The 25,395-nt window shown below is 34.6% G+C and overlaps 1 protein-coding gene across 5 annotated transcripts in view; it reads right to left on the bottom strand.

Annotated features, from left to right (window-relative positions):
- Positions 1-25,395, bottom strand: part of LOC143240325 (germinal center kinase 1-like) — a 104,953-nt gene that overhangs the window by 39,219 nt on the left and 40,339 nt on the right. Inside the window, exon 1 of one of the 5 annotated variants that reach the window (XM_076482569.1) lies at positions 14,650-14,991. The exons of the other annotated variants lie outside the window; for them this stretch is intronic. Coding sequence (XP_076338684.1) covers positions 14,650-14,772 — 123 coding nt within the window. The 5' untranslated portion in view covers positions 14,773-14,991. Of the gene's footprint in view, positions 1-14,649; positions 14,992-25,395 lie in introns of those variants that run through there. 5 annotated transcript variants of the gene reach the window in all.

The raw sequence follows: 25,395 nt of genomic DNA, 5'->3' as shown, positions 1-25,395 counted from the left end.
AAGTACATTACAACTTGTTTTTGGGAGAAAACAAATGCAATTATAGTGGTGCCCTCTAGTTGTAACTTCGTATAGTCTTGAATTCGTCGATAATGTGAAGTTCCTGGGTAAGGAAGGTCACGTGTAATGTTTAATAGACAACACGTGATGATCAACTGTTTGGAATTCAGTTTAACAGTGGTCATTTTTTTGGCCATAATAACAAACAATCAACCCCCACAAACATGATATTCATTATAATATTAAAAGTCATTTACGTCAGCATATAAAAATTACACCTTTGTTTAAATCATATACAAGTTTTTGGACAGCTATCAGCTCTTCAAAAACCCAGTGTTAATACTCATTTTACAAAACGTTTTTTTTAATGAAATTGGAATTTCAACCTAAACACGCTTTACATTCACGTCAACTAAACAAGACAGCTCTGAAACCCCTGAAGCTAAGGTATACCGACTAGAGGGAAGGAAGCCAGCCTGAAGCACTCGCCGCTACAAGGGTAGTAATAAGAGTGAATGGCAGTTATATATATATAAAGGAATTCACAGTTGAAAATGTAAAACATGTTGCAACATCACGTCTGGAACCTTGGACCCTTCAATCGAAAACCCGACAAACTAACCAACAGGCCACTCCCAGCCTAATGCTTGAAGTGATCGTATGAAATATGCACACGAAGCGACTATTTTTCTTATCCTTTCTCATGTGACATTACCTGTAAACAACCTTAACATACCCACGTAACAATACAAGTTAGCTCACGTATACAAGGGGGGGAAACGAGGGTTCATAAAAGAATATCGGTATTCTAACAAGCCTAATCACAGAACATTAATTATTTGTTTCAATCTCAGTGAACTGAAGCTACAACGCTATTGAATGTCGAAATTCCAAAATATTTATCTGCAAGTTGTAACAATAATTTACTGAAAGCTGCCTGGTGGAATTCCAGACTCTGGTGTTAAGAAACTGTATATTAAGTCTTGAATAAATTCATCTCTACAAACACTAAACTGAAAAAAAAAAAAAAAGTAGTAACTTGGAGAAACATAAAAATATACATATGCATAGGTTTCAAATTCTGTTCTGTTGTGGGTACCTTTATGTACGAGCAGAAGATTTTGTTTTTAAAACTCTTATGAATAGAGTAAGTGTTCGCCCTTTCAGTTGTGGGGGCGTTATAATGTGACGGTCAATACCACTAATCGTTGGTAAAAGAGTAGCTCAAGAGTTGGCGGTGGGTGGTGATGACTAGCTGCCTTCCCTCTAGTCCTACACTGCTAAATTAGGGACGGCTAACGCAAATAGCCCTCGTGTAGTTTTTCGCGAAATTCAAAAACAACAAAAGGCAAAGTATCTGATAATTCATGATTAATCTACCACACAAACATTTTTACGTTGCCGACAGACATTTAACAAATAATTAGATTTTTACAGGTAAATTTTTTGCCTTTAACAACTTTCTTTACCCTTTCATGTCTAATGCAAACTCACGAGAACAGACCATTCATTAAATGTCGTTTTACACAGGTTCAATCAGTTGTTTTATAATTCTGTTCCGAATCTTATGCCTAGCTGCGTGCAACAGACCTTGAAGGCGACTAAGACCAGATGCTTTACAAGTTAGCCCACAAAAAGTGACCTATTTCCATGTTAGCATCCAGCCCACACGGACAGTACACGTACTGCCATTAAATAGAACATTCAGCAAACGCAGGTTTCGTATTGTTAAGATCTAGGTAACGGTACACGAGAAACACTATTCACATCAGGCAAAACCTCCAATCAGATACCGTTGTTAATTAAAAGTCAATATTAATACTCACAAGTAACACGCTTTCGTACAATAGCGTCTACAACCTCATTACAATACTTGTCTCACCACTGATAAAGTGTTACTTCACCCCGCCCTCTGAAATAACTTTCCCAATTGTGAAACATATTTCACACAAGAAAAAACATTTGGACTCCAAGCCTGATATTCAAGAAGAAACTATTCATGAAAGAGCGTGACAGAAAATTAAGAGCAACTATAAGTGGATCCCGTTTATCGAGTCTTAATGATTTATACAGTAATAATTTAAGAATTTATGTTTTTCATACAACTAAAAAGTTCCATAGATTTTGCATACACGTTTATCTAACCTATATTAAAAGCCAGTTTGTGTCACGTCACGTCACGCTCAATTTCTGGAAATAGGAACCATAAAAGCCTAAACGTACTTATCCAGATCGAATATTTTTATTATTGTCTGCCCATTGCGATTTTAGTGATTGGGATCAAAGAGGGCCGAGAAACCTTATAAGTGTGGTGAGTGTTGATATAACAAGCCTAAAGTAAACATGTAGTTTAGGATCACGTACCCTAAGTCAAGTGCATAGTTTATCATTAAAGTAAAAATATCGATTCAATTTTATTATTAAATCATCTCCGAGTTAAGCTAATTTCCATTGCATCATCAACGTATTCAAAAAAGAACAAACCTATTTAAACAACGGAGACTTCACACTGGGAAATCAACAAACATTTCTCCAGCTTTGTTGTCTATGGATTTCACGTTTTACTTTCATTACATTAATTAACAACAATGTTAGGTTATACTTTTGTTGCGAAGCGACAGAACATAAAATCCATTGTTGGTACGCAGCGTTACAAAAACGCAATGGTTTTTCTATGTATTATAAATTGTTAATCTAACTTATATTCGCCAATTTTAATCCTGTCAATACACCACAATATCATTTAATGAATTATCTTAATTTTTTTATTGGTTCACAAAGAAATTTACCAATGTTTGACTGCCTCGACTGCAGTGTTCTGCCTCTTTATTGATCAAGCTTGATTCCACAAAATTTATTTACTTCATTAACTACGATATGCGAGGTTAGGGTATACTAAAAGGTGGAAATGGTAGCCTGTAGTCATTTCGGTGTTCCAAAATGATGCAATAAAAATAGTTAGAAATTACAAATATAAAAAGATTTCTCTCTGCATTGAACTGGCTTTGCAATATTACTGTATTATTACACCAAGGTAATTAACCAGTCATTTTGCCTTTTTCCTCGAAGAAGCCAGTTTATCTCCACAAACTTAACTTACATTTCGAAACTTGTATTTTTTTATATAAAAAAGGAAAGGCGGAAGACTTTTGAAACGTCGTCCTCTACACTTGTGTCTCCACAACAGGCAGTTGCCGTCCATTCTAAAGTTTGATCAGTGGAATTCTTCTAATACAGTGGTTCCCTTGGGGGTACGAGATAACATTTCAGTTTTTTTTTGTTTATATTAAGGATACTGCCCTATATATTCAAATATTACGTTCGATTTTATTTCATTAAAAACTAATTATAAAAATTTGTTTTGGCCACCTTCACCTTTATTCTTAAATAAATAATTACTGTAAGGGGTGCGAGAACATATTAAAAATTTTTCGGGGTGCGGGGCATAAAAAAGGTTGAGAACCACTGTTCTAATGCATTCACTGTTCGAAAATAAGCAATGGAGAGGTGAATGAAAGACACTTAGAGTTACGGATGGGCACGCTGACTACTTGGCCACGCTCTGTACAATTATTTAGAAAACATAAGATACTAGAAATACTTGTACTCTCAACACTTTATACAATAACTAAAAGAGGAAGAAAATATTCTAAGTTGTACAGTGGATTTAACAGAAACGAACACAGAAGTTATTGTGTCGTATCAGAATGTCTGAGTGACCAATGAAACACCTAGACAAAAATAACTAGGCAATGTTTTTAACAAAGGTAGTGTAATAGACTATTCTGCAACTACTTGAATATTGTATTCATGACATTATTAAAATAAATATATCAATAAAAACGAATGAATGATAGGAATCATTAGCTGTCGTGGAGTCTCTAAAGAAAATTTAAACATATGTGAACCACACAAACTGTCTTAATGTATCGAATAACATGTTTGGCTAAAAACGTTGACAGGAATATAGTCGGCCTTTTGCATTGGAACAAATGGTTTTGTTTGTTTTGAATTTTATCTTGAAGTAGCATTTCCAACTCTTGTTGGTCACTTGAATTTTGAACTACAGTTATTATTAGTTTTTTCTGGTTCTCGTGGTTTGAAATTATTAGCACGAATGGTGGAAAATAATAACTGTTTTATAATGGACGACTTTATTACAACCTAGAATTGCAATTCAATCGATTTTTGTCTTTTCTCTAATAACATACAAAAATAACAACTTTATGAACAAACTTTTGCCAACCAAGATCACTGTAATTGAACAATTAGAGCATCAAAATCAGAGATCCAGATCCCTCTCACGGCACAAAATCACCATCTTTTTTTGTTTTTCAAGACCAACACATTGCACTTTTATTTTATATCCAGGGTTGAATTAATACCATAACTGGCTGATAGTCAACTTCGGTTCTGTTGGTCCTCATTGTTTTTATCTCCTCATTGACAATTTACCAAAAAAAACCTAAATATCTGTGATGAGATTCTAACCAAAAAGAAAAATTTGTTCATTACTAGTTTTCTTTATCACTTATTAACTTATAAAAAATGTCTGTGATCATGGCAGGCAATAACAATTCACTCAATTTGATACATAACTCAATTTGTTTTGTATAGAATGAAGGGCTAAATGAAATAAATATTTGACTCGTAACAAAAACAAAGAAATGACTTATAACTACAGAATAATTTTTTTAAACTGATCGTTTGGCTATAAGCTCCGATAAAAACAAGAAGCTGAAACGTCAACTCATAAACAGTTTTTTTTTTTACTTAACTTACAGGTCATTTTTGTGTGTACTCTTACTATAGCCGTGAACATGTGTTTGCCTTGCAAAACAAATATTTTGGACCTTTGTACAGAATAAAAATGAGCTTCATGTTGATATACGTGTAATGATGTAATCCAAACAAACCTTGATATGCTGAACTCAGTAATGACATAATAACATCTTGTGAGAAAATGAAAATTCGGTATTAATTTATTTTCATACAATTCACAGTAATAAAATAACAGAAAACCGTCAAAACTTTGGAATACATTACACCTAGCACCCTTAACTTTTATCACGGATATTAGGCCTAAATAACTTGGAGCAACAATTTAAAAAATAAATCTAGCTGATACTTCTCAAGTAATATTTTTTGTAAACTATTACTAAAATATAATACTGTAACACTAATGGGGTTAATCGATTTTTCTGTGATGAACGAACTACGAGTCTTCTGCTCTTTGTAATTTATATTAAAGATATTGATTCTGAAATGACTAACAAAATTCTGAAGTTTGTAGATGAAAATAAGATTTTTGGAATGGCTAGCTGTATTAAAGATGGTTTAGTAGTGAAAACAATAAGAAAAGGGGGCATAAATTCACATTTTTGGCAGCATAGGAGATTTCTGCAGTTTAAACATTATTACTGTTCAAAAAGTGGTTAGCTTTTAAAATGAGCAGCCTTCAGGGGTGGTGGAAGCAGAAAACTTAACTGAGTTCAAGAGAAAATTAGATAAAAATATGAGTAGTAAGAGGTGGTTACAGTAGGAAGATGGAAGGGGACATCCTTGATGGGTTAATAAGCTCCTATTTTGTCCCCTTTAAAATTTTATGAATGTTATGAATTTTGGCTGGAATTTATTTTAAGTATATTACTAAAAATGGCAATCAAATGCAGGTTAACACATACAAATTATTTTTTTCAAAATGTTTGTAACAAATAACCAAATAAGTAGTAAATTTACCAAATGCAATGGAAATCTGTGTGATTTTATTGTACTAGCACTGCAGTTTAGAAAAAAGTTATAACTTTTTAAGTCAAGCAGGTAAATTGAGCATTCTTTACACAGAAAAAAAATGGAAAAACACATTTAATACATGAAACCCAAAACAATATGTTGCTTTACTTCTGTTATTGTTTTATGAAATGTGGTTCTAAAGTTTGGAAATATAAAGAAATTAATACTCCAAGAAAACAAGTATTTGTTAAAAATTGAAAGGTAATATAAGTTTGATTGGTATCAATAAAATAAGTTAAAAACTGAGTCTCGTCACTTCTGAAGCAAAACAATCACTCTGCAAGATGTAAATAAGTATCTCAAACAGCACTTTTTAAAGCAAAATTATAAATATGCCAATAATTTCATAATATTAAATTCTATATTAATTCTTAGTCGTTAAGCCTAATGTAACTGAAATACAAGTAACCACTCAGGGTTATCAAAAATTAAAATATTACTGTGCATCTATAACATTCCAAATATTTATGAATTGCAAGTGTAAAAACTGAATATATTTCAAAAGCGCATCGTATTTTTTGTACTGAATAAATTATTTTCGACAACGTACATACAAGGTGATATCTTCTAATGCGACTGTTCAGTGTCTCAGTATTTGTTTTGGCACAAAGCCACATTGTGCTATCTGCTGGGCTCACCATTGGACAAGCGTGTTCAATATTAACGCAAGTTTCAGAACTGAAATATTCATTTTTTAATCTTTATATTAGTGACAGAAAAGGTAAAGTTACTTATCTGTTGCTTTCTAAGTTAAGATTTTGTACTACAATTGCAAGACAAAGATTAAATGTTAAGCAACCCTGTTTAAACCTGTTAACTAATGATTTTAATGCAGAAGAAACCTTCATGTTTCAGGATTTTCTTAAAAAGCCCAACAAAAGGGCTATCTGAGAAAAACATCCCTTAATTTTGAATTGATAAACAATAAGGAATGCAGATGGGCAAAAGTCCGTTATGAACTCTTGGGCTAATATGATCGTGACGAGACACAAACCATAAACCTTCAGTCCACCGTACGGACACGTTAACCATTAGCCAGGTCCAGTTAATGAAGGAGATAAACCTCTCTATTAATTCATGTTTATTCAATCTGAAATAACTTTTACAGTATTGAACGAGGCATCGTTTGAAGAAATATAATTTTCCTTGCATACTTCAAAAATAGTTGTATTTTAAACATTTTGGGCGAGTTGGTTGCGGTAGTGGTTTTAAACCGTCGAATTATAAACGTTTGTGGGACGAATATAATTTCCTAGCACAGGTAATAACACGAGAACACCTAAAATAATGTAGCTACTTAAAAAAATTAAAATTAAACATGAAGTGAGAGATATATTATTTTAACAATGTGTCACTTGTTTTTTCTAGTCCTTGTGGACATAAACATGATCTATGCTTACCAGTATACGTTTTCGGCAATATTTAATGGCGGTCATTGCAAAGCAGCGGTAAGCTGACGTCAATAAATTATTACAAATAATTTGTTTGTTTGTTATACTTTATGCATACAGTTGCTGGCTACAATAATATGTAGCAATGCACGTATAATAATAAAATTAAACAACTGGCTTCACTGGGCATTTTAAAACGATGTGGTACGCAAGAAACCTTCATTCAAAACGAAGGTGGGTGAAAAGTTTTGTCTCTTAACAATAAAAAGAAAAAAGGCCTCATTTTTATACGTATAGCTATTAACTACTTGAATAAGTAACACGAATGTTTTCTGGCGTAATACAACTCTCGAGTTTTCTTCGCTTCGCTAAGTCTACTGCCAAGTGCTTTCTTACAGATAACACACACCAGGAAAAGCACGAGAAACGAAGTCGCAAAAATATCTGTAGTACGGTTCGTACATATATAGGTGTTTTTACAAGTTTAACAACAGTCATTTTTAGTGCGAAGTTCACTGGAAATTTCAATTAAATGTGATTGAAAGTTAAACGTGAAAGAAAAATACGTAAGCGTAATATAATCACATTCATAATTCACAACGCAATACGAAACGGTTTCCATACTTAACTTACAACACAAATATCTGACGGTGTAGTTTGGCAAGAGATCAGTACAACATTCCGAGTAGCTAAGTCAAACCCCATCAGGTCAAACTAAACAGCCAGGTATTTTCTCTGGGTCAAAACTTTACAGCACAACAGTAGTGGCCAACTTACACTAAAGGGGGGTGGTGTTATATTCTAGTTACGAAGAAATTGTGAAGTCAACACATCTTTCAAATCATTTTACAATAATTTTCCAGTATTTTTAACTTTAAAATGTAATAGTTATATAGTTTATACCTAGGGTATCCTTTCGACTGGTACAGCGTTTTTGTTTTGAACTTGTTTTTATTCACAACAAACTAACATTAGTCAGAGAATTGGATTTGCTGTTTTTAACGCGGTCCTTTGTTTTGATTTGATATTACTTGACTGTTTGGTGGTGATGTTCTATATATTTATCGTTCTAAATATTAGAGCAGAGTTTCTTTCTAGAATGCTCTCCGTTAGGTCAGCGGTAATTTCACGGACTTACTACGTTAATATCCAGGGTTCGAATATCCATAGTGGACAGAGTGCAGACAAACCATTGTGTCACTTTGCGCTTGGACAAACAAAGAAAAGTTCTAAAGGTTCATTACGATTTCTATACCGTTGTAAGGCAAGAAAAGAGTTAAATAATTGTTATTGCTTTTAGTGGATACCCCCTGAACCTTCTGAAAGAGTAAAAGGGCTAAGTGATTATTGTCATTTTCAGTGGATACCTCCTGAACCTTCTGGAAGAGTAAAAGGGCAAAGTGATTATTGTCATTTTCAGTGGATACCTCCTGAACCTTCTGGAAGAGTAAAAGGGCAAAGTGATTATTGTCATTTTTAGTGGACAGCCCCTGAACCTTCTGGAACAGTAAAAGGGCAAAGTGATTATTGTCAATTTTAGTGGATACCTCCTGAACCTTCTGGAAGAGTAAAAGGGCTAAGACAATGCTGTTGTATTTAATGTATGCCTCCAAGCATTCTGGAAGAGAAAAAATGTCTGACTAATTTCTGTTATTTTTAATGGATGTCTCCTGAACTTTCTGGAAAAGAAAAGAAGAAAAGAGAGCTAGTTCATTAATGTTACTTTTATTCGGTACTTCCTGTACTTGCTATTTGTAATTTCACAAATACAGTTTTGGATTTCCTGAGAAGCCTTCCTCCAAAACTTCACCTAATCAAGACAGACATAGCACACATTATATATATATATTTTCTTATTCCACTTTACACGAAACACAATGTTTCACTGTGTGTCCTTAAATACACGCGGTACAGAGATGACACTGTATAGTTAAACTCAGGAAGCTGCATTCTCAACCAAACTGACAGGTATCATGTGATGAGTCCTTAGCCCGCTAAAACACGGTCACTGCATGAGAACGAAAAGTGGTCTGCCCACAAGGCGTATTGGTTAAACATGCCTAACCACGCATCGTCTGACACAATGCTGTAAAAAATGTCGCACAGATTCTGTGCTTTAAAATAAACCCGTTTTTTTCATTGCTTCCCCGAACAGGAAAGTCGTTTTAACGCGAGTGATAGTCGACAGATGTTAAGAATTCAACGTGATAAAGTGACTTCTGAATAAATCTATACTTTCAGTGTCACGCCAAGCATTATAATAAACGTTGACTACACGTTTCGTTGCGAAATATTACCAGAGTTAAAATAAACACCTATAGGTTTTACAGGATATACAATATTATATTATATCTACTTGGTAATTCATTACTAACCCAAGACTTACCTTGTTACAATACTGTGCCAGTAAAACTTACTTCTCAACCATAAAACGCTACAGTACACGTGTAACTGTAACTTGTGAACTATATACAATCTTCTGCAAGTCACAGTGCACATGCAACTGTAACTTGTGAACTATATATTCAACATTCTTATTACTTCTAAATTTATTACATACAAAGTTACACAGCAGTGGTACCAGTATAATTATTACTTCTGAGCTATAGAAAGTTAAACACACACACACGGCACCCGTATCAGTGTTACTTCTGAAATATGTAAAATATATACATTGAAACAGTTCAAAAACAAGTTTTGTAAACGTTGGTTAAGATGAAAGTTAACTTTTAACTAAATTTAACAGTCGAAACTCGTATATTATTTACGTAGCTTTGTTAAAATAATAATTTACACATAAAATAACCACATTCTTAATCCACAACGTAATACAAAATGGCTTCCACGCTCAACTTATAACGCATATATCAACCTAAAATGTATTTCTATATCGTAGTAAATAACAAAGCGTTTATTATCGTGGCTGGCGGTTTGAACCACATGACGTCACACGATGACCTGTTACGTACTGTACCCTCTGCATGTAAGCTTGGTGAAACATCTTCAAAACGTTCACTTACCCTTAAGGTCCGTATACTACATCACATTCAATAAACAAGTTGGAGTACCCGTCCAATGGACGGGTGAAATAAAAACTCGTTTGAAACGAAGGATAGTAAATTGTGTTTATATTTTTTCTTAACACAATAAACATTAAATGCGCAATAAAAATAGATAAATCTAACAATAGTGAAAGGGAAGACACTGTTTTCAAGAATTTTATCGATATGAAATTAAATGGGTGTTCAACCCCTTCCTCCATTACTTTCCTTACGTTATCCTGTATCACTGTGTCAAATTTGATGCTGATTGATCAAGAAATGTGAAAACGTACAAGGAACAGATAAATAGATATATTTATGTTTTTTATACAGACTTACGTTTTTCCAGTTTCAACGCTCGATATACATGAACGAACTAACCCATTCGTGTTCTTTGTAGAATAAATATGGAACACCAGAAGCAGTTTGTCAGATTCATTGTACCATTGTTTATACTTTTAAGTATGATTCATATGGCACTAAAGATGTAGATACGAAAAACATGGACCTACAGATGTTTTTATTCGAAAAACTGGTTGGGGTAACACGATCGGCAATTCCAGAGTTATATACATAACACATTTATGTATAAATAAATATATTTATTAACACCTGGCACACAGGTCAGCCCAGCATCTCTCAGTACTGAGTCTAAAGATGGTTGGTCAAGGAATCATTCTGGAAAACGGTGATTTATTTCGATAGATTTCAGTAAATGAAGTTTGGCACCACTTCTAAAAGATAACCCTATATATTAATTAAAATATAGTTTGGTTTGAGTTTTGCGCAAAGCTACATGAGGGCAATCTGCGCTAGACGTCCCTAATTTTGCAGTGTAAGACAAGGGAAGGCAGCTAGCTAGTCATTACCACTCACCGTCAGCTCTTGGGCTACTCTTTTACCAACGAATAGTGGGATTGACCGTAACATTATAACATTCCCATGGTTGAAAGGACGAGCATGTTTGGTGTGACGGGGATTCGAACCCGCGACCCTTAGATTACGAGTCAAGTGCCTTAACCACCTGGTCATGCCGGGCCAATTAAAATATGACACAATAAAATCCATATGGATTATACTGTGGTGTTGTCGTAGTGGGCATTATAATATCCTTCTTGTATTTATTTTGCATTGCAGAAATTACATTTTTAATTTGACAATCGCTAGAACATCATCTTGATGTGAATGTATTGATTGTAGTGATGTATTGTGAATGTACTTCAACACTGCATCTTTGGGCTTTGTGTTGTTATAGTTTCTCAAGGTATTGAAACTAATCATTTTTTATATATGATCCAACTCCCCTTTTTTAAAAGTAACAATACTACTGTGCCCATTATTTTATGTTTTGCTGTCAGTGCACTAATTAATTGGTTTGTTTTGAATTTCGGCAAAGCTACACGAGGGTTATTGCGCTAGACGTCCCTAAGTCAGCAGTGTAAGAAGGCAGCTACTCATCACCACCCACCAACTCTTGGGCTACTCTTTTACTAACGAATAGTGGGATTGACCGTAACTTTATAACACCCCACGGCTAAAAGGGCGAGCATGTTTGGTTAGACGGGATTCGAACCTGTGTCCTTCAGATTACGAATCGTGCGACTTAACCACCTGGCCAGTAGTAATTAAATGGCAAGTCTCTGATTAGGCTGGTGAGTCAACTCGGTTAAGATACCTTCGAATGAATTCTTCCCTCGTCAGAGCTGGACTTATAGTTTAACTTACTTTTAGAACATTTTAAACATGTTTTATTTCTATATTGTTTTACAAGGTGCCTTCTTCGTGTTGGCTATCATGGTCTTGGTTCAGGTCACGGATCTGGTCCAGTGACCTAGACCTTGCAAATAGTGCCAAACCTTTTCTTTTTGTCTAATCAAAACAACTCCAACCATTACGGAATGGTTAAATCCTTGATTCACATCAAGATGTCGGGTTGGCTTGTATGACAGATGTTAATAAATATTTATAACCATAGAATAAGACATGTAACTTTGAGTTTTTACTAAAACGTTTCGAGAAAACATATTTTAGAATTACACATACATACATATATATATCTTAAAATTTACGGAGACGGCGATATATAAATTAATTAATAACAAAAATCAAAATTTTTCTTGAAAATAATATTTATTACATACATTTAATTTGATAATTTTTATTCTACCAATTTTTTCTACACTGAGATACTTTTTTTTTTTTATAAATAATATCTATGTGTAAAAACTATTAAAATATTTTTTGCCATATCCGTTATTCGCCAGAATCGTGAGAAGGCGATAAACATTATTCCACGAAGTCAGAGAAACTGCCAATTTCACACGACTAGGTAGAGAGAGAAATAGACATACATACAAGTGACTGAAATAAGCTCTCACTGTTAAAATTATCAAACAGACCTTATCACCGATACTGCATAATACATGTCAAAATGTTACAGGGATGTCCACTTGAATCAACGATGTGTTTTCTCATTGCAGTTAGCGACTAAAGCGTATCAATGAATGTAAAATAAAGCCCGAAGTACAAGAGCGCTTCCACATTACCCTCATTCGCACTGTAAATTATGATTACATCTCTGAGAAATGACACAGGTAGATTTACTACAAAGAAATTTATTCAGTATTTAGTAGTGCGTGGAATGTTAAAACCACAAGTAGTAACTGCAAAAATAGAAGCTAGGGGATAACTTCTGGAGATAAAAAACTAAACATAAGAATTAGACTTCGCGATAACTCCATGGATTTGAACAGTTCTCTATAAACGAATCCAGCTAGTTCCGGGTTTCCCACACATTTCACCCTTCTAAGGGTCAATCATACCAACGTACATTAACCATCAGTGCCTCATGCGTTGCTCAGTATGTGTGCATGGTTCTTCTGAAACACCAATTAATGCACTCGTTTCTGTAGACCATCAGCGAGTGACGTAACGCTACTGTTTTGTCATTCTACCAGTTATAAATATGCACATATATACATGGTTTGATCAAATTATGCTTCTGTTTTGTTTTCAGAAAAGTTCGGTGTTATATGAACACAAGAACAAGTATTTAATAATTAGTTTTTACACAGTTAACGAAGTTTTATCAGAACAGTGATGTGTGAATTCGCACTGTCTATTACACAGAAAGAGTTCGTAAACACTTCCTGGTTACATCTACAATTGTGATCCCAAAACTATAAAACAACAAACCTTCTACAAACTACAGCATATTAAAAACAAACACTTCCTGGTTGTATTGACACTTATGATCCAAAGACTAAGAAACAACAAACATTTTTACGAACTCCAGTATAAAGTTTTTATCAATGTTGCTGTTACAAACTTGGTACAATTATGTAAAAGGCTATAAGTAGTTTAATTTAAAAAACAAAACAAAAACTGATGATGAAGACGAAAAGAAAGACAAAAGGGTGAATCGACAGAGGCTTAATAATTACTTTTCGACAGAAGGTATGTGTCGTTTAACCCCAGTAACTACCAACAAGTGTTTCAAGACTTTCAAATGCTCACGTTACTAAGGTACAATTCAGCCTATATATTTAGCATTACATAGGTACAAACGGCACATACACGTTCACGTCTATAGCATATTTTTAGCGAGTGTAGGGAACTCGAACTCCTCTACTAAACCTTTACTGTTCTTATGTTAAATACTCTTGAAGCATGCTCAAATAAATTGAGGTTGGAGTTTCACTGCATTCTCGAATACCTTGTATGCGAGCTTTCATGCAACAAAAATATTAAGTTATATTTAAAACATCAATTGTGAGGGGGGTTTACTGGCAACTTTTAAAGAAAAAAGATAATCCCAAAACAAAACGTGAGCTTTCGGTTATATATAGTTCAAGGAACACCAGGTATTACTATCACTGTGTGATAGCTATTAGTTTTCTTACACTATAAAAACAAGATAAAACAGAAGTGTCTCAGGAACGATTCCTTGTTTAAAAAATGAGTAATTCCACACATGAACAGGTTCTATTTACAAACAAGAACAAAGGACCATGGTATCAACGAACAGGGTTAAGAGGGTATACATATTTCCTAAGGAAAGTTTCTATAACTGGCCGGGTTGGAAGGAGTTAGAGGTAACACAACATGGTCTGGATAAAAACGTGCAAGGTGTTTATTATTTTTCAGACGGGTTTTAACTACGTCCTGCATTAGTTTGATTAACTACTTATGGTTGCTTTTCGGGATTCTTGAAATATCCAATTTAGTTCCTAAATTCAGCACACACTTTGTCTAAAGAACCGACAAGCTGGTAAACAAGTTAGTAAATAATATAAAATAAATACAGTGTATCAAAACATAGCAGTGTAACTTCATCTATACGTAAAAAATCTAACTCTGAGTTGTCTGGAAAGGATGTCAAACCCAGAAAATAACCCTAAATAATCATTTCTTAGAATACCTACCAGTGAATGTTTAGATCTGGCAGGTTGCGCCCAGGTCTTCCATTTCAGGAACTGGGGGTGGTAACCCCACACAGGTCCTGCTACATGCAGACTTCGCGACGGGACTTCGAACTTAATGGGCATTCTTCTTTTTAACGTAAGCAAAGAAATGTATTACCTAGAGATCGCCATGGAAAGTGGTGGGGTGGTTACTTTCTATTGCACGGAAGCCAACTCCAGTTACATTACATCAGAATTATATTCCGTTAAACGAAACTCAGGACAAGCACATACCTAAAACAAGTTCACCGAAACACGTTCCTCAGAGAGTGGAGCAGCTACAAGCTAGATTTCCTTCGATAAAAGCCACTAAAGGAGCAGAGTGGATTTCAAGTCGTCAAGCAGGTGGCAAACGACGTCATCCACCACCTCAACCAGCCACTCAGGAACTACCTGCAGAGCCTACACAGGAGACGCGAGCGACCTGGTCGTGAAAGTACAGGAAAAGTACAACAATAAAATGTGAAACAGTAATTTTAAAAAAACACCACCAACAACAGGATTTTGGTGTTAAAAATTCCGTCGTTTCACTCGTTCACAAGAAATACCGACTGTAGGCTATTTTCGCAAATATCCACCAAATGCAACAGTTTCACCGTAAGCGATTCCGTTGCATCAAATAAATTTGAATAAAACAGAAAACAATGATGTTCTAACTATTACTTGGTAATAGTTTCTTAACAGCTCTTATAAGAAAAATCACCATATAATAAATAATTCGTTCTTTTCGCGTTAGAAAAATAAAATTTGAACCCAGTTCCACGTACGCATACAAACATAATTAATTTGGTTTCTATTTTGCTACTTCATTATCCTTCGAGGATGAAACTATATCAATATTTTTGAACGCTATAAGAAGAACAGAATAACACTGAAATGTAAGCCAGACAGTACAAACTTCACGAACAAAATATTTCCGAAACACAAAGTATTATGAATGTTCTTTTGTTTCGATAACTGAAATAGTGATTTCTCCCCACACATATATATTTTTATTTCTCTACAAACGGACACAAAATAAACATAGTATATACGTAATAGTAAAATAAACTGCATAATCTTAGTTATTGTGGAAGAATAACTAATCTATTCTACACATTTAGATCCTTAGAATAATCTTTTATCGAGGTTAGGAGAAATCCCAAAACAGAAACGAATCATTAGGGTTACCGCATGAGGTTTTCTACATTCAAATTACATAACAAAAGTATTCAACGATAAGACCTTTGAGTAGTTTCATGTGGATATTCCAGAAAACTAACTCTTTATTGGGGTTGAAAATAACTAGCCGTTCTTGATTTTGAAATGATGGTCTAGAGAGAATGCAGTTGGTCAAGGGCATCTATGGTCACTTCTTGGGTTATTATTCTGTCTGATAATTTTTATGCAATGTGTATAAAGTTTTGGCTTAGTTTCTTGTTTGTTACAAAACTACTACGGCTATTTGCCGCAGTCCCTAATTTTGAATCAGGCGGAAGGTGACTAGTCAACAACACCCTATTACCTGCAGTCCACGCTCAGTCTTATAACGCACCCACTGCTTAAAATGGAGAAGGATTGGATATTTTGTGACATCTCACAGATTGGAAACCTACTCGCCAGCTATTAAATCTAGAGGTATACCACAGGGCTTTACTTTCAATATGTTACCTTGGACGAAACTATCAAATATATCTATATATATATATACATATTTACACAGTATGACTTAAAGCATGAACAAGACATACACAAGTACACTGAAGTTGGTCATTTAAACAGATTTTTTATTCAAGGTATCCGCACAAATCTTGGTGAAACACCGACTCAGTGAGTTTCTAAATATACAGAAACATTGACGAGTTTTCATGGCACCATGATTTAGTGAAAATAATAATTAATAATTGTAAATACACGAGGGCTAGATAATTCCAACTGAATGTATGTTTCGCCATGGAGAAAAACTTCTAACACAGCAGACGTTCCATCAACCTAAATTAATTATTAAGGCGCATGTAAGATTTGTCACCCAAAAACAGTTATATCTTCCAGTTATAGCCATCTTCCAAATATAATGTAATAACAACATTTTCACATACTACAAATTCAACCCATCAACTTTGGTTTTTGTAATACCAAAACCATACATGAAGCAAACCTAAATTCGTATTTTGATAAACTATGCTTGCTGTCTATAAAGCTCGAATATCTTTCAATAACGTAATTTTTGTGTACCATAACCAAATTCTATATTAAAGACATTGTACTGCGTTATTAAAGTACTAGCTGCCTCTTTAATACATTGTTTCCATACATGAGATGTTAAAAAAAAAAAAACACAAAACTGACATTTGACGGGGCGTTTTCCCACGCACGTATGTGACACTTTAACTGGGCGTTTTCCCACAAACCGAATCTATTCGTCTGCACCCTGTGTTCGTATGAAGATTTATTCAACAAAGATCATGTAAGTTGGACGAAATCCTAGGAACAGTTTAAAAATGTAAAATTAAATCGTATATTACACACAAACACACATATACACGTACATACGTATCTTTTCGGGTTTGTTTTTCTATTTTATTTTAAAACAATAAACACGAAGATCAAACTTTAACAGAATCCGTCCCTCATCTATAAGAAGTAATATTCGAAATTATTCTTAACTAAGTTCCATAAACCGGAGCTTCGTTCTGTAATGTTCCATATACGTAAAGAACGGCCTCCTCAATACCTAAAGAAAGGCCTATGTTAGGAAGATGATAGGAATACGTAATGTTTCTTCTGTATACGCATACAATGTTGGCAAACAAAACTAACAATTACAGTTTTGAGTTGGCTATAATATGTAAATTTTACTATGTAACGTGAGTTTCAATTGCTGTAAATAAACACTTAAATTAACTTAGTCCTTCATTAGAGTTCAGAAACCTTAACTGTTTTAAGTCGTTAGCCCTAAAAAGGGAGTTCGTGTGGAAGTCATTACTCCTCAGCAATAAAGTGGGTGGTTTAAACTGTCAAGCTTACAAAAGTCAATATCTTCTTTCTTCTTTTTTGAAAGGTTATTTGTCTACGTAATCAAATCGCAGTGACATTTCTATGTACGTGTCGTGATTTTGTGCTATATAACTGAAACGGTCGCACACTTCGGAAAAGTAGTGTCAAAACACTGAGATTTCGTGACATGTCTAAAACAAATTCTAAAATTTTCGTGACTTATGCGAATACGTACCAAAAAAAACTATTGTAAAGAGGAAGATTGTGTTTTCTTAGAGCAAAACCACATTGGGCTATCTGCTGAGCCCATCGAGGGGAATCGAACCCCTGATTTTAGCGTTGTATAGTAAAGAGGAAGAAAGAAATAATTTTGTTCTTATGGGAATACGTAATATCCATTCCTTAAAGATGACTTTGGTACTGGTTGACGTACCCATTCAAGACACAGGGTTCTCCAGGGGTCATAAAGTATTAGTTAGATACAAGTCCTCACCCACGTCACTCTCCAGGAAACCATTACTGTTCGTGTCAGATTTGGTAGCAATTGGTTCATCAATTCGCCAGTTACATAAGGACACTTTTGTCAAATAACAGTTTAAGATTACTCAGACCGTTTCGATACACCCAAATTGTGTACGACCCGCTAACCTGGATAAAAAATTAATAGTTCCTATGTATGTTTTAAAACTGGTAAACTATAATATCCCATAAGAAACTAAGCTGTAACCAGCACGGTACACGAACGAAACGTGATTCGTATTACAATGCTGTTTTAGCAATAAATCTCATTATAAATTACGCTTAAACTTTAATAAGTTATAAAGAAAACAACATGAACAAAGCAATTTTGACGGATGTTACATAAACCCTTAAGGAGAAATTTGGTTATATCACTAATTAACTGTGATAAGAGACGGACACAATTTTTTTAATGAGGTTAAGCAGATATCCAAGGTGCTTTAAAATATTTCATGAAAACAAACTTAAAAAGATTGCAACATAAAGAACTACTAAATCGCTTATAAAACGTGCATGCATAAATATACAACATATATATATATATATATATACACTTCTGTTTTTTTTGTTTGAATTTCGCACAAAGCTACACGAGGGCTATCTGCACTAGCCGTCCCTAATTTAGCAGTGTAAGACTAGAGGGAAGGCAGCTAGTCACCACCACCCACCGCCAACTCTTGGGCTACTCTTTTACCAACGAATAGTGGAATTAACCGTAACATTATAATGCTCCCACGGCTGAAAGGGCGAGCATGTTTGGCGCGACGGGGATGCGAACCCGCGATCTTCAGATTACGAGTCGCACGCCTTAAACCACCTGGCCAAGCCGGGCGTATACACTTCTAAATACGGTGTGTTGTCACTATTTAAAACTAAATAGATCTCGGATGCTACGAGTTATACCTTTTAATAGGCAGTTTCAATTTAAACTGTTCAGAAGAACTTTCGTCAGTTCCGAAATTCGTCAGATGGGATTCAAAATTGACAAATTAAGAAGAATGTGGAGATAAAAATATCTTCAGTTTACGTGACTTTTACCACAAAAGTTAGGCCTACTGTCTTTTAATATAGTTTACTCACTGCACGCGAGCATTTATTGCCAAATTAAGGAATAAAACTAATATATTTGGAGGCACCACATCCTCTGCTGGTAGATGCACGTTTACAGGCACTCAAAGATAATGTATATCGCGCTCGAGGCGGTTACTGTATGTAAACTATCAGACAAGGACATCAGGCCAGCAAAAATATTTATATTACCAGCTTGATCACAAGCCAATCGCTTCTTATTGAACTAACAAACCATTATAACATATGCTGACACAAACTACCTACATGTTCAAAGGTGTATAAAATACATATCTATTATCATACGCAAGGAGGAATCGTTTAAATCACTAAATATCAGAACAACACTGTGAACCAATGAGGGACCTCATATAATTATCTTTCCACTTGTGGATTTGTCCTTGTCGAATCATTTCCTTCAACTGCTACGTTTAAGGTTCACAATATACGAGAATGTTCACCCTTTGAAAAATATTAATACAAAAAACAAGAACACATGTGAATAGCAGCACACAAACATGACGTTAGTGAAGTTTTTTAACACATGACTGAACTTGAGAAACTGTGGACTCCATATTCGTAACCCCCTGAAGCAGTATCTAAATAATATGCACAACGATGTGGGTGGGGTTGGGGGGGACTTTGCGGGCTTCGCCCTCTTCTTATCTATTAGCTTTTAAACTGTGTGCAAAAAACACATCCTAGGAAAAATCATTTTTGGATGACTGAATACTTATCTCAAATCCAAACTATTTTAAAACAGTTAAATAGATTTATTATTTTACTTTTCGCAAAGTAAACATTAAATATGCACTGAAAAGATATATTGACTCTAATAAATTATTTTAAAAAATTGGTGAAAAAAATTAAAAAGTGAAAGTGAGCCCCCCCTCCTGCTGAACTAGAGAGTTAACTCGGATTAAGTATGTAAATTAAGTTTAGGAAACACCAGTGGCATTATAGGTGAAAACAGCATTTCCAAGTGATAAACACAGAACTATGTTTTTCATTAAACAACCCAATATCGTAGTTCTAAACAACACGTAACCCATTTCTTTATTTTGCACGGGATACCACGACGTGCTTACGAGACAATACACCATGCCACCCAGTTTTACATTATGTAACACACTATGACTCCATATTACAACAGACAAATTTTTCCCCTTTCGATTTGTTTCGTATAACTTTCTTTTTATCATTTTCTTAGAACATGACAGATACATGGCATTCCACCCCTCTTCTCCATAAGCGTTTCATACCACATGTAACATATATGTATGTATAGTCAATAATTGTGATTATTTATTCATTGGTTGAAGTAATATTTTATAGATATTTTTTTCATTTTTGCTCATTTATCCAGCTGAGTTATTATTGTTTGGAAGGAAAGTCACCTTCCATAAAAACGTCAGGTAACTCTCCTTCTGGGGTTCTTTCTCTCTTCTGTCTCTTTGCACCGCTACAACCTGCTTGAGACTCACTGGACCTATTTCTCACTAATAACTTGTCTAATGAGGTTTATTTCTGCCTGGCACCCTTCCCATGTCTCACCACACTATGTATGCCACTTCTCTTCCTAAACTTTTCAAACCACCCCCTACTAGCCTTAAAGGCATCACTTGTATCAGCACTCGTTCCAGGGGTGTTTTTCAGGAGATCAGCATGCAACTGCTTTGCTTTCTCACAAATGATGGTCTCAGAAATGCTATCACCAGCTAACTGTTTTTCGTTTATCCGAATCAATAACAGTTTTTCTACCTCTTCCATTGTTTATGATCTTTGTTTCGTAAGCACTGTCACTCTTTTTGCAACATGAGCTCCTTTAATGACCTCTTTATTTTTCAGTATGGAGCAGACTGTAAACTTAGCCATACCAAACTGTGTAGCAAGGTCAGACACGCAAACACCACTCTCATACTTCGCTATGAGATCTTTTTTCACCTCTATTGTGGCTCTAACAACTTTTCTTTTTGGTTTGCTGCTTTCATTATCCTTTTTTGACCCCATAGTGGCTTATTTAATCAGAATATTTAGAAAAAAAACAAAAAGAAAGACGAGAACGTTCACAGCAGATTTTAGCGGGGGTGTGGACTGAGCGACAGGTGCGGGTAAAATGTTTTGGGCAAGCTTGGCGTAGGCCGAAAATGGTCGAAGGTTCGTTCGGGTCATCAGTCGGGTTATTTCGGGGGTTCGGGCCACGACAGCTTGGTTCGACAACCGAGAAACCTTTTCCTCAAACAATATGTTCGAAAACCGAATTGTTCGAGAAGGGAGTCGTTCAAGAACCGAGGTACCACTGTATATTATATAATAACTCCTATATCGTTACCGCAATAGCTGTTGTAAATAGTAACATTTAAATAAAATGTACACCACAAAATTCTATACGCCAAAGACTGTAAAATTAAATTCTTAGCATTTCGAGCTGTTCTCTACAATAACAGTAATAATAACAGTGCTCAGCTACAACATGGACAGTAAAGATATTACTATTGTTTAAATTTCTCGTTCTCTTCTGAATCACACCATTTAATTTCCGATTTATACTGTGATTAAAATAAGCGATTAAGCGTATATTAGAGATGTATTTCATAATTAAAATAGTTCAGAATATCTCCTACTTCCTGATGTAGATTCCAGTTTTACATAGAAGTAAAATTGAAGATAATTATTCAATGCATTAAATGCACCAAGTTCAGAAAGTAGAAATATTGATTACATCTCTACTGTTAACTGGGCTACTTTGAATTAGTGACGCAACTGCTTTGCCATTTCTGCTAAGCCACTCGACTCGACTGCTACGCAATCTCACTTTCGATCCATTTCTGGCAGATATTTTGCTCATTTTTAGCCGATTTGTGCGTATTTTCCGCGTTTTCAAGAGAAAAATGACAGAGAATTGTAATCCCCTTAAAATCCTGCATGATATTTAAAGTGTATTACAAGAGTTTCAAAAAGGAAGTCCATTAAGAACTGAGAGTTCACTTTCACCGGATCTGTTGGAGTTTCAGAAAGAGCAAAGCAAACTATACAATTTGCCTCTCAAAATACTACTCACACACCACAAAAACTGAATTAATAAATACACGAATAACGATTAATAGGAGTAAACGATATCAGAATATGCGTTCAAATACGGCAGACTTCAGAATGTTTTCACAATTATAGATTATATGCATCAATATCAACAAAGTAACTATTAATTATAATTCCCAAAACCTTGAATTTAATGAAACTCACTAAACAAAACTGTTTGTAGTTTTATGTGTAAACATGAAGTAAGTAATAAATACTATCAAATTCGCTACGAACTATTTTTTTCACTGAGGATCAGAATTTTTTAATCAAAACAAAATGTCATGTTTTAGTCATTAAAACTGTGTGTATAAAGATTTAGGTTATAGTTACCTAGTTAATTACTTTTGAAGACGATAATTTTATTATTGTCGTTACCACTACATTTTCAGATCATAAACAAGTACCATATTCTTCTGTAAGAGATGTAATGAACAACATTTAACTGTAGGAACACTAAATCAAGTATTCTACTAAAGTTATATATTACTCCTTAAGATCCCACGAAAACAAAAAAATTAAATGGTAAACTTTTATTACAGTATTCAAATTAGGTAGGTTTTCTCTCTCGCCATCTAGTGGCTATGTAGCTAATTACATTACACAAAGTTAACGAAAAAAACAAACCTTTTACCAAAACAGTTATTCTAAATGATACAGAATTCATGGCCTTTTAAATATTTTTACTTTCGGTTTTTTATAGCCTTATATATTTGGACTATCAGTAATACAAAATTAAATTAATGGCAATGACAAACATCTAAAATAATTCATTTAAATACAATTTAAATTTATCAATCACATAATGGAGTGCAGGTTTTATAATAAAAATATATTTTACAAATTTTACCATTACACCTTAAGAAAGTTACAAGTTCATAAACATTCCAGTTAAAAATAAGTAATCGTTATACATAATTTAAATTGTTCTTTAACATATTACGAAAGCAAACATTTCTTGAAATGTCGTTCTGACACTTCACAAAACGTATGTGGTCAGTAACATTTTTATACACGAATTTTAGGATTGGTTACGCCCCCACTAAGTCTTTTGTTCCCTTAACGTGTTTTGTTTTTCACTTGTATAGATTTTTTTTTTCAATTAGAAGAATACATACTTGCATTTCCCCCTGTTATTCTCGTGAAAAACAAACAAACAATAGTGAACTATTCGGTTGTGCAAGATTTTGGGGTCTCGTTTGAAAACCATAACAGTATTTCAAACACACTACACCCGTCATATCTACACATTACTACTACAAACACACCAGTATAGACAAAGCAAACCATTTCCTGTCAAATTAGTATCTTTACTGCAACAATAGTTCTTTCAATACATGATTTATAGAATAAAAGTAATTTTACCCTAAGATCAAACTTGTCTTAGGCCTAACATTAGTTAAGCCTTTACTAAGTACTGCCTATAGATAGATAAATTAAAACTAACTTGTATACTTTTTCCTTCAGTTTATTTAGGGCTAAACTTTTACCTACTTAATATTATAATTAAGTATTATTATTTATTATCAATATAATTACAACCACCGAAATAAATTACCCGCGCGCATGCGCACTTAGATGGTTGGATCAATTTTCAATTTCAGGTAAGATAAATATTGTTGTAACAGACATACAATTGGAAAACAATAAAGCTAATAATCACAGTGCTCAGCTCTTTATATCATGTAAATTGTATTACTGGATACTTATTAGCGAAATTTTCAGTTCAGAAATTTTAACTCCTTCAAGTCATTACCCCCCAAAAAAGGGAGGTTCGGGTACGTACAAGTCATTATTCCCCAAATGAGGGTTAAGGTGTTATGTTTGAATAAAAAACAATATAACCCCTTTTGGAAGGTTACTTGTTTAAAGCTGAAACCGCACGCAACATCTGCGTCGTGATGTTTTATAACTAACTCCACAGTCAGTTTGTCCATCGGACAGGAGATTTCATACACTTGTCGTACTATATAACAGAGAGGGTCGTCGTACGCTCAGGATAAGCACCGTGAAAACAGACATTTTGTTAAAAGTTCAAAATTTGTGCGACTTCGGCTAACATAAAACAAAAACATATCGTGTATGTAGTATCCATTCTTTATTCGATGATTTAGGCAGTGTGCTCGTGCTTTAACAAAGATGAAAACTGGCTCCAACTGGAGGGCTGAAAGGGTTTCAATAAAGAAGGCTGTGCAAGGCAGTTGTCGCCAATTTTTATTTGTTTTATCGTGTAGTATTAAATGAGAAACGAGCATGGTAGCGTATGAGTCCAGATTCGAACTGCGGCCCTCCCATGTCTTTCCCCATAGGGCCCTTACTTTTCATGCCGGTTTAAGTGATAATTGGTGTAGCAGTTCACCATTATAATCGGACACACACAAGCTTCCATTAAATAAATGTATATATATTTTAAGATTACACAAGCTATTTCGAAACAGTTGTGTACTACATGTATTTTACATGATAACCAGAATGAAAATCAATAGCTCCCACAATGTTTAAAGATTAATATACCCTTTAAGTATTTATAGCATTACTTCGAAGAAAACACAACGCTCGAGAGATTAAAAACCTTTGACTTTTCGTATAAACATATTGCAGTTAGAACAATGGATCGATAGACTGATTACAAATTAAACGTTTTGATTAAACGCAAAATAATTCAATTACAACAGATACGAAACACAATATCTGTTTTGATAATCTACGTTAAAGACGAGATAGATGTTGTACGTCATCGAGAAATTAGTGTCGCTTTTTATATTTGTTTGTTTGTTTGTTTTGGAATTTCGCACAAAGCTACTCGAGGGCTATCTGTGCTAGCCGTCCCTAATTTAGCAGTGTAAGACTAGAGGGAAGGCAGTTAGTCATCACCACCCACCGCCAACTCTTGGGCTACTCTTTTACCAACGAATAGTGGGATTGACCGTCACATTATACACCCCCACGGCTGGGAGGGCGAGCATGTTTAGCGCGACGCGGGCGCGAACCCGCGACCCTCGGATTACGAGTCGCACGCCTTACGCGCTTGGCCATGCCAGGACCCACTTTTTATATTAAAAAAAT

This window comes from Tachypleus tridentatus, chromosome 13 (assembly GCF_004210375.1).
Source record: "Tachypleus tridentatus isolate NWPU-2018 chromosome 13, ASM421037v1, whole genome shotgun sequence".
NCBI classification, from domain to species: Eukaryota; Metazoa; Arthropoda; class Merostomata; order Xiphosura; family Limulidae; genus Tachypleus; species Tachypleus tridentatus.
Note: the sequence above shows the minus strand (reverse complement) of the source record. Positions and strands in the feature narration are given on the sequence as shown.